Source organism: Carassius auratus, chromosome 40 (genome assembly GCF_003368295.1).
Source record: "Carassius auratus strain Wakin chromosome 40, ASM336829v1, whole genome shotgun sequence".
NCBI classification, from domain to species: domain Eukaryota; kingdom Metazoa; phylum Chordata; class Actinopteri; order Cypriniformes; family Cyprinidae; genus Carassius; species Carassius auratus.
In genome coordinates, this window is record NC_039282.1 from 12412335 (window position 1) to 12423297 (window position 10963).

At 33.7% G+C, this 10963-nt stretch overlaps 1 protein-coding gene across 2 annotated transcripts; it reads left to right on the forward strand.

Annotated features, from left to right (window-relative positions):
- The first annotated feature begins 1519 nt into the window (after window positions 1-1519).
- LOC113058599 (inositol polyphosphate 5-phosphatase K-like) lies at window positions 1520-10542 on the forward strand. Of its 2 annotated transcripts, XM_026226630.1 has the most exons (14): window positions 1520-1672; window positions 2041-2124; window positions 3656-3760; window positions 3865-3973; window positions 4766-4882; window positions 4977-5152; window positions 5248-5359; window positions 5511-5620; window positions 6581-6607; window positions 8010-8244; window positions 8333-8470; window positions 8974-9057; window positions 9160-9264; window positions 9498-10542. In XM_026226630.1, the coding sequence occupies exons 2-14, from the start codon at window positions 2051-2053 to the stop codon at window positions 9576-9578; spliced, it is 1473 nt and encodes a 490-aa protein (XP_026082415.1). In that variant the 5' UTR covers window positions 1520-1672; window positions 2041-2050; the 3' UTR covers window positions 9579-10542. The 2 variants fall into 2 exon arrangements, with proteins under 2 accessions (XP_026082415.1, XP_026082416.1); XM_026226631.1 differs by lacking the exon at window positions 6581-6607.
- Window positions 10543-10963: the final 421 nt, after the last annotated feature.

The following is a 10963-nucleotide window of genomic DNA, read 5'->3' on the forward strand; positions in this document are numbered from 1 at the left end:
CCACAAAGATTCAAATTTTATTTACTCATCTGTTTTACAAAGAAGCAAACATGTCATGTACAACAAAAAATACTGACTAAAGAAAAAAAAAATACATTGTTGCATCAGGATGATAGACGGAATTCAAGTCGATCATGACCTGAGGCCAAAATCTGCAGGCTCTATGTTAACACAGGAGATACATTGAACTCCTTTGTTGTCAACAAGATGATGGGCATCTTAAATTAAGCTTAGATCATATACTTCAGTGGAAAAAAGTAAACCCTCACATCCAGCCTTGAGGTCTATATTTATTATTATGTATATGATAAAAAGCTAAGAATACATTATGATACTCTAAATTATGCATTATGTCTCTAAAAATTGTGGATGTAAATGACATGATGTCTATGATGCAATGCAATACATTTTTCAAAATGATGGCATCCTACATCTTAGACTTGCTGAAAAAGGAGTGAGAGCTATTATGGAACTGTAAATATGTGCAAACATGCTGAATGAGTGTGAATCATATTAAAATGAGACCATGGGGAACTTCCCAGGTCGGAAATGTGGATCATGTCAGAAATCTGCAGGGGTGATGTATGAGGAAGGGGATGTTGGGAAGGAACCACCCACTTGTGATCAAAGCGTTATTTGCTGGATATGATTAAAGGATTAGTTCAGTTCCAGATTAAAAATGTCCTGATAATTTCCTCATCCCCATGTCATCCAATATGTTTATGTCTTTCTTTAGTTTCAAAGAAATGAAGGTTTTTGAGAAAAACATTCCAGGATTTTCTCCATAAAATGGACTTTAGTAATGGCCAACAGGTTGAAGGTCCAAACTGCAGTTTCAGTGCAGCTTCAAAGGGCTCTACAAAATCCCAGAGGATTAAGAAATGTATTTTGAAACAATCTGACTTTTTTTATTTAAAGAGGAAAATGCATATACTTTTTAACTAGGCTACAAATGCTGAAATAACTACAACCGTTTTTGGCGCCTTTAACAACGGCTGCAAAATGGACAAAATATATTTTTTATGAAAAAATAATTTGTAACTAAATTAAATGACATCAACAACAAACAAATAAATAAATGATAATAATAATGATAATAATAATAATAATAATAATAATAATAATAATAATAATAATAATTATTATTATTATTATTATTATTATTATTATTAAATAAATAAATCATGAAGCATGTTTATTATTCAATGTATCTATCTAAATCCCAGTTGTTGTTATTGTTGTTGTTGTTGTTGTTGCAAGTATGCATTTTAATAAGATCATGCTAAACGCATAATCTAAAAAGTTGAACGGTTAAAGGCACAGTACAATTTATATATATATATATATATATATATATATATATATATATATATATATATATATATATATATATATATATATATATATATATGGTAAAGTTTAAATTGAACTAAAGTAAAACCTGTAGTAGCTGGCTGCCATGAGTAGCGCCGTCTTAAGGACTTTTATTTTGACTTACCAGCAGCCATGAACTGTTCGGTTAAGTTTGCGTGTAGATTCACACACAGCCCCTCTCTCATGTAAATACAGTGCACAGCTCGTGATGATGTTACAGGATATTTTTGCCTCCACTAATCGTTTTACACCACAGAGATTTTGAGACTGCGGAAGCGAAGACAACGAGCTTTAGCAGGTAGTCTAAAAACAGTTTTAAACACATTCATCCTAGATTTCTCAATTATATATGTTACGTTACATCATTTTTGCTATTTCTGCATGTACAGTGATATGAGAAGTGTTGCTTTAATCTGAACTAAGAGTATTCATGCAACTTTTGACACTATGGCATCGTCATAATGTATATTTAAGACTTTAGAACCACAGCAAAATATACGAGCCAGTGAATTGATCGTATAATTGTGATAATATTATGACATGTCTTACACGTGTTGCATTAACAGCATCGATTCTGTGCTTTGAAAGAGAATATTAGTAGCATTTTGATGCACATGAGATGCAGAGCAGGTTTATGAGAAAAACATGTTCTCTTGTGTTTGACAGCTTGGAGAGGATGGAGTTAGATCTGTCACAGGCTTTGAATTCTGTCAGTCTGGAGCAGAAAGACAGCAAGATGGACACTTTTGGGTATATATCTCATCTAATTCTTCATTTAGATTATGCTTTCTTATTCTAAGTTATTGATATTTTACTATTGTTCAAGCTACAATAGTGATCATTTGGGGTTTAAACCTACAACCATCATCGGATGGATTTCCATAATCTCTTTAATCACTGAGTCACACAACTAAGATTTGAACGTATTCTGTCAATGTGCAGCTATTGCTATTTCTGTACAATTATCCATTCAGATTTTCTTCTCATGGAACTTGAACACGTGTTGTAAGTTCGTCACAAGGTTGTCGATTAAAGACCTAAAGCGCCTTTTCTGTTTCAACATCCAGAATTCTATAAGGTGAAGAGTTTAGTCTCTTGTTTGCTGAATGGTGAAGGCATGAAGCAGGGATAAGCACATTGGGATCAGCTTTCTAAACACACTTTGGTTTTACAACAGGTTCATGTGGGGGGATTCGGTAGTGTATGGAGAAACAAACTGTTTTTACGGCTCCATATTTTGCCCCCCAGTTTCCTAACTATATAGTAAATAGTATGCATAAAATATCTATTTAAGATTTAACAGGATGCAAGAATTTTTATTCATCACACTATATTATAGAATTTTTTTTTTTATATCTATCTATATATATATATATATATATATATATATATATTATTTTATAAATATGATTACACACCCACATATTTATATATTTATAAATACTGTATGATAAACAAATTAATAATGGCATGAAAAGATCAGAATAACAATTGATGTCAGAAAAATAGTTTATCCAGTGTTTTGTGTAAATGGCATATTGAGGGTCACTATTGTAGTTTAGATTGAATGTGTTGGGTGGGCCACATAGGCTTTTGTTAAACCAGATTAGGGTTTTAATCTTTAAATCTAAAAGTCTGCTTCCACTAAACCCTCCTTTTAGTCCCCCTGCAGCCTATATCACAAACTTTATTGTATTTTTATTGGAACAACTGACATTGCTTCCCTGGAACTATCAACTATCTATCTATCAAGACACATTATAACACTCACAGAGTCCACCAGGAGCCGTCTGTATGTGCGACAGTGTCTGGCTGTGTTCATGACCTGCGTGGATGATCTGAACCCCCACAATAAACTCCACATCCAGGTGGCTAAAACATTGAGGCTTTTCTCGTCTGGAGGCAGACCTAAGAAAGACCGGTTCATGTTTTGTCTTTCGCTTCCCTTGTTGTCGTGTCTGGCCGATCTAAACCTGACTGCATGTGTCTAGCTTGGTTATGTGGCGACTGAGCACCTTTTTATCAGTTTTTCCAGAGAAATGAATATAAGTGTCATTGTATCTGAGTTAATGGTCTTCAGGGAATGAGACATTTGAAACTTTTGATGTTAGCCTGTAATTCTTAAAAATGGATTGAGCTGTTTAAGATGGTAAGCTGCAGTGTGGTATGGTTTGGATTTCTTGGGTGATTAGTTGAAATGGGGTTATTGTTAATCTAAGGAGTTATGTAAGGACAAGTAGAACTGTTATTTTATTGAACTGAATCTTTCTTTTACCCGCAGGCTGTACGTCGTCACGTGGAATGTGGCCACAGCTGAGCCTCCTGATGATGTGAACTCTCTGCTTCAGCTCGACTCACTGAAGAAACCCGACCTCTATGTGATCGGGTGAGTTTCAATGTTTGAATCAAGAGACACACGGTAAAGGAAATAATAATGATGGCTATCTCACCTCAGAAGCATGTGGTCTGAGTGTCCTAACATCTGTTCAGGCTGCAGGAGGTGAGGGCTGCACCTCTCAAGTTTGTCACAGATTTGGCCTTCGAGGACTCCTGGAGTCACATCTTCATGAACACATTGGCCCCTTTGGGATATATCAAGGTGCTGATTGTAGACTTATAAGAAGATTCTTTTGTTCGTTATCATACTAATTATGTGATTCACTATGAAACAGTGGATTATACCAATGATCTGGTGGACTGACTGATTTCTTAGCTTATAGAGAAGCTTTGACTGGTAGATATGCATGGGAAATTGTATTTATTTATTTAATGATGAAGTTTACAGTTTTTCTTTTTTTTTTTTTGCTATGAATTTATAATATATATTTAAATTGTTAAACTATGTTAATAATGCTGTGTTAATAATGCTATGTAAATGTATATATATATATATATATATATATATATATATACACACTTATGTAATTACAGTTATAATAATACATCATTTGTAATTACAATTATTTTATACATTTATATTTGTATATAATTATATATTTAATTTTAAATAATATTAAATAAAGCATTTAAATAATTTAAATGTATTCAATTTAATAATTATATGTAATTAATATACATTGTGGTATAATATAATTTATAATATATAAACATTATTTATATATTTCATTACATTTTCCTTAATGTACTTAGGGTTAGTTGGTTGTTAAGTTAAGGTATGGGGTATGATTAGTAGATCTAAATTTAGAGATCTCTAATAAGCAACAAGTTAATAGTGAGAATTGGTCCTGAAAATAAAGTCTTACCATGAACTATACAATGCATAATCTCTTATTACAGTTAGATTTGTTATTTATTAAATCTATTATAATTTATATGTATAATTTAAATGTTTAATTGAGTGATATAAATGTATTTATTGTGCCCCATTCAGGTGTCCTCCATACGGATGCAGGGTCTACTCTTGCTTTTCTTTTCCAAGCTGGAACACGTCCCATTTATCAGAGACATTCAGGTCACTTACACCCGCACGGGACTGTACGGCTACTGGGTAAGACAAAGGAAGTTATAGTTTTGAGAGGAACTTTTGATAAACCTAATGAAAATTGAAACAAAAATTAATCTCTATTTTCTTCAAATGAAAGGGTAATAAAGGAGGTGTATCCATCCGTCTGTCTTTCTACGGTCACATGCTCTGCTTCCTGAACTGCCACCTGACCGCCCACATGAACTACGCCTCTCAGCGGGTGGATGAGTTTGAGTATATTTTAGATGCTCAGACCTTTGACACCAAAAACACACCCCGCATTTTGGATCACAAGTTAGTCCCAGTCATGAATAATAACCACATAAAAGTTTTTGGTCAGTATTCCTTAGCATTTATCTACATTGCTCTTTTCTGCATACATATTCTAGGGTGGTGTTCTGGTTTGGGGATTTGAATTTTCGTATTGAGGACCATGGGATGCACTTTTTAAGGAGCTGCATCACCAGCCAGCGTTTCAATCTTCTTTGGCCCAAAGATCAGGTACTGATCAATAGATGTAGTAACATTGTCTATATATATTAATGAAAAATGTACTAACATATGAATCATTTATCTGCCGTTCCAGAATTAGTAACTACATTTTATGCAGTAATGATAGTTTGCATCTGTACATGTCTTAATATCTCACCAGCTCACCATGATGAAGCAGAAGGAAGCTACTTTGCAGAAGTTTGAAGAGGGACCTCTAGACTTTCAGCCCAGCTATAAATTTGATTTGCACTCAGATAACTATGACTCAAGGTACTATAAATTATACAACATCTATCCTGCCGTATATTAGGGTTGTGGCGGTGGGGAAAATTTCCCACCGGTTAATCGATGTGTGACAACACCGGTTATACGGGTATCACCGTGGGGGTGGGGGCGTTCCTTCTTTTCATCGCTTCAAATAGTGTGTAAAAGCGGCGTGCACATTTTACTTTCACTTTCAAATAGCGGCAATTCGGCGTAAAGCTAAAGCAAATGTTTGTTTGGGTCAGTTTTAATTGTCCCTCTTTTACTCGCTTTCCATCGCTTTTAAACAGCTTAGTGCCAGGCACATATTTACGTAGAGCGTTTATTAGCAAAACTAGTAAGAAATCTTGGAGGCACGCTATACACCTTGATGTCAAATAAAATAAATGAAAAAACAATGTGGAACCAATTACATTAGAAACAAATGTTTAAAAAAAAAAAAACTTCCACAATCAATTTAGATTGACTTTTTAACAGCAAAAGTCAACAGGCTTTTCAAATTCCAAAATATTTCCAAATAGGCGCATTTGCATTTTGTTTTGAAACTAAATCATCCGCTATCGAAATCACCATTTCTTAATGCATATTCCTAGTCTTACTGTCAATTATTTAATTGTTGTTCATTATTTCAAAGAAAAATCTTTCATTATAATCTAATTCTTTTGAAAGTACTTTCATTTTTTTCCCTTTTTTAATAATCAGTCAGTTCCTGAGGGATAAAATCAAGTTCTGTTCTTAGTTTTGTCCTCTTTTGAATATTTAGTTTCACACACACACACACCCACACACACACTTGATTATGGGATAAAAAAGAATTTCATGTTGGTTTCAGCTATAGTGCATTTCTTAACAGTAGCAGTCAAGGCAACAGTAATCACTATAAAATCCTGAATCTCCCGCAGCTCCTCTTCCAGGGCTGTTTTAAACTGTCAGATGTTCACACATGCTTTTTTTTCACCCCTGCAGGGTACAGAAGACATGGTTCGGTTTTAAGTAAGCTATAAAATTCCCATGTGCTCCTTAACTTGAATATTCCTACCCTGCTTATCTAGATTTCCACCATCATTCCTTTCCCTGATTGTAGCACTTCTGTCAGGCTGCGGAAAGCCTTTTTCTTTGCCCTAGAGCTGACGGACCTCATTCATACTTTAATGCAGACCAGTGCATTGTGTTCCACCCATCCCGTCCTGTAACACCCATTAACCTATTGCTGAAATGAAGCACCATACATAAACCAGTAACATTCATATAGATCCAGTCCGTTTACATGTAGTTAATGTTGTGTGTTGTTTCTGTGGTTCCAGTAGCTGTTCATCTTTGTAACACACACACACGGTCATCAAGCATGTGGACGAATCGGCTCGCTTAGTGAAAATGCTTTTTGAACTGGCATCACAGACGCTTGAGGACTTGTGTTTTAGAGCTTTTTGAACATAGGGACCTACAAAATATGAGGATCCTCTTGTATTTGACCCCCTTTCCTAAAATAAAAAAGGGCCACTACCATTCAAATGTTTGGGGTCTGTAAGATTAGTTTTATTTTATATATAAATTTTGTTCAACAAGGATGCATTTGTTTGATCAAAAATACATTACAAACAGTGATTTTGTTAAATATTATTACAATGTAGAGGAACTGTTTTCTATTCAATGTAATTTATTCCTGTGATCAAAGCTGAATTTATTTGATATATAATTTTTTTCTAACAATATAAATGTTTTTACTGCCATTTTTGACCAATTCAGCATATCCCTGCTGATTAAAAGTATTACTTTATTTTGACCAAAAAAAAATAAAAAATTGTCATATATTTAATCATATATGTATATATTAAATTATAAACCCAAAACAAATTTACAAAAAAAGATCTGTACGATTTTAAGTTTGTATTAAATTGAAGTGATTTAAATCTTGAAAATAATTTTGTTTTCTATACCTTATATTAGAATATTACAGAAATATTTTAGTTTGAATTAAAATGTATTTGTATATAATTTTTTTATCACTTCAAATCACAAGGAACATTGCAAGTTTTTATTTGTAAAATCTTATGCTTATTATTTTTTTATTTGTTGCTGTTCTCTCACAGCCCCCTAAAATCCCTGGTTTGTAAACCGCTGTTTTAGATCAACTTTGTGTCAATGCCAGAAACCTATATAAAACCATTTTCTCCTTTGTGTATTTGCTGGGAGGAGTTTGGGACTTGGACACAAACATGACTTTCTTAGTTAAAAAATCATGCCACATTAATTTATTTTCACAAAATGAAGGATGGCCATACAGAAAGACATGCCAATGTTCTTCCAGTTGAAAGCAGTGCAGTTCTGGAAACTTTAATGTACTGTGTGTTAATAATGGATTCAAACTTGTTTTCCTGTCTTTGTGATTGGCTAGTGGTAAGAAACGCAAGCCTGCGTGGTGTGACAGGATTCTCTGGAGAGTGAAACCCTGGTCCTCGCCAACAGAGAAAGCTAATGAAGATGATCACAATGAAGAGGAGTCAAAGAAACAACTGCAGGAGGAACATAAAGACGAGTTCCCTCTAAAACTGATGCAGGTGGATTACACGAGTAAAATGGAGTACGGCATTAGCGACCATAAGCCCGTCGTTAGCATCTTCCGCTTGGAGGTGGGGAGGTGGAGTTTCGGCTAAAATAATAGCCACTTCTTGTTCTATAAAATACTAAAAGTGTGATCATTTGCTTCTCCACAATTAGTTGAAAAAGATGTATGAGACGCCGTTGGTGCAGGTGTCCGCTGAAGGAGAGTGGAGTGCTGACTTTGATGCCCTCATAACCTACAGCCTTCTTCAGACCTTTCCCTCCAGCTCCTGGGACTGGATCGGTTTATATAAGGTGAGAGAGGTTCCCAAAAGATAAGATCACAGACTGCCAATAATAAAACAGAACTAACTACCATATTTTCCGGACTATAAGTCGCAATTTTTTTTCATAGTTTGGCTGGTCCTGCGACTAATAGTCAGGTGCGACTTCTTTATCAAAATTAATTTGACATGAACTGAGAGAAATGAACCAAGAAAACATTACCGTCTACAGCCACCAGAGGGCACTCTATGCTGCCAGTGCTCCTGTAGTCTACACTGAGCAGCATAGAGTGCCCTCTCGCGCCTGGAGACGGTAATGCTTTCTCTTGGTTCTTGGTTCTAAATAAATATGTTTTTTTCCTCGTCATGACGTATTTTTGGACTGATGCGACTAATACTCAGGTGTGACTTATAGTCAGAAAAATACGGTATATAAATGTGTATGGTTACAATAGTGATACTAAAATACTGTGTTGTAAAGTAGATTTTATCCAGAGTGTTTTTAACGTAGACCTTGTGCTTGTCACTTCGCAGGTTGGATTTAAAAGTGTTTCCGACTATATCACGTACACCTGGGTGAAGGATGACCAGGTGTCTTTCAGTGATGAGCTCTTTCAGGTATGCAACATTTGCTATCCATGTTTCTTTAAAGGCTGAGGAATAATTTTGTCAAAAAAGAAATAAGCAACTGATTAGGAAATACATTTTCTTTCCACACAGGTTTATGTGAACAAAGATGAAATTCCAGTTCTTGGGGGTGAATGTGTGCTATGCTATTATAGCAGCAGCTTGCAGTGCATTGTGGGTATTAGTCAACCTTTCAAGGTTAGTTATATTTTAATTATTTTTTTTTACTCAATTATATATATATATATATATATATATATATATATATATATATATATATATATATATATATATATATATATGTATGGTACCACTGTATTTAACCAGTGTTTATTTAAATAATTAATTTTTAATCATTATTGGCTGTTTTAAAAGGCAGGTTTTCCTACTTTTTTATTATAAAATTTTTTTTTAACCGTCTTTCACTTTAGGTGCAGGAATCCAGAGCAGCGATTGAAGAGGGTTTAGTGGCTGAAAATATCAACAGACTAGACGAAACAGTAGCCGGTTAAGACCAAGTTTAAAATGCACATTGTTTCAGATGCTGTCGAGCCACAGCTCAGCCACAGCTCAGATGTCAAACCAAACATACCTTTGAATTCAAGCAAGTGCAATTTTTATCCAAAAGTTGATTTAAGGTTTCACTGGTATGTGATACAGTGTCTACAGTGTGTTTTCTCTTTTATTTTTTTAATCCAAAAAATATTCTAAATCGCAGCCAGTTGATGGGACCAGTCCCAAAAAGATGGTATTTTAAGTAACCAGATTTAAATTTGTACTCTTATTATTAAAATTTATTCTAAAAAGTCTTTAAAAATGGTTGTTACAAATTTAAAATATATATTTTATTTATTTATTGATTAATTAAATGAATAAATTCACACCAGAGCCTTACTATTACCACATTCCCTCAAAACATTTAGTATGTATTTATCTTGTAACTGTAACAAAATGTTTTATTCATCTACTGTCTTTATGGTTACTGCTAATCTTATCCTTGTGTATTCACTCCATTGCAGACTTACACTGTCAAGATAAGGCTGCATTTGCACAATTTAATTTAGTATTTTTATGGGACATGTTTGCTTTATGTGGATCTATTTATGTCTATAACTCATACTGAAGTGGTATTATTATATTATTTTTGTCTCACTGAAATTGAGTGTGAATAAGGATATGCAGAAATGCTATAGTTTGACTAAGGGTATGTTTGTGGTCAGTACAGTTTGATATTACTTTCATTTTAAGGATAAGCAGGTATAGCAAAATATCCTCTTTTGGCTGAAGAATGTGTTTTTTTGCTGTAATGTTAGACTAATGTTAATGTATAAATATAATATATTTGTATCAAATTACACTGCATAGAAGGTAAAAGACTGTAAAGAAAAATTTCTCTGTAAAGGAAGAGCTTTTTATTTTCTAACAAATGCATACTGATGACATGAAATAAATGTTACTAAATTAAAAAGGAAAACAGTCTTGTTAAATTTGGTTTTGTTGATTATCCTCATAGCAATATACTAAAAAACGTTTTACGTCTAGATATACACACACACACACACACACGTGACCACCCTGGACCACAAAACCAGTTTTAAATCACAGGGGTATATTTTTAGCAATAGTTAAAAAAACATTGTAGGGGTCAAAATGATCAATTTTTATTTTATGCCCAAAGTCATAAGGATATTGAGTAAAGATCATGTTCTATGAAGATATTTTGTAAATTTCCTACCGTATATATATCAAAACTGAATTTTTGATTAGTGATATGCATTGCTAAGAATTCATTTGGACAACTTCAAATACGATCTCCTCAATATTTAGATTTTTTCATTTATTTATTTATTTATTTTTTTTGCACCTTCAGATTCCAGATTTTGAAATAGCTTTATCT

Bases quoted from the DNA above. Each gene is read 5' to 3' on its own strand.
- LOC113058599 (XM_026226630.1), top strand. From the start codon at position 2,051: ATGGAGTTAGATCTGTCACAGGCTTTGAATTCTGTCAGTCTGGAGCAG. The intron at 3,761-3,864 runs GTGAGTTTCAAT...ACATCTGTTCAG, and splicing joins CCCGACCTCTATGTGATCGG to GCTGCAGGAGGTGAGGGCTG. The intron at 5,360-5,510 runs GTACTGATCAAT...ATATCTCACCAG, and splicing joins TTCTTTGGCCCAAAGATCAG to CTCACCATGATGAAGCAGAA.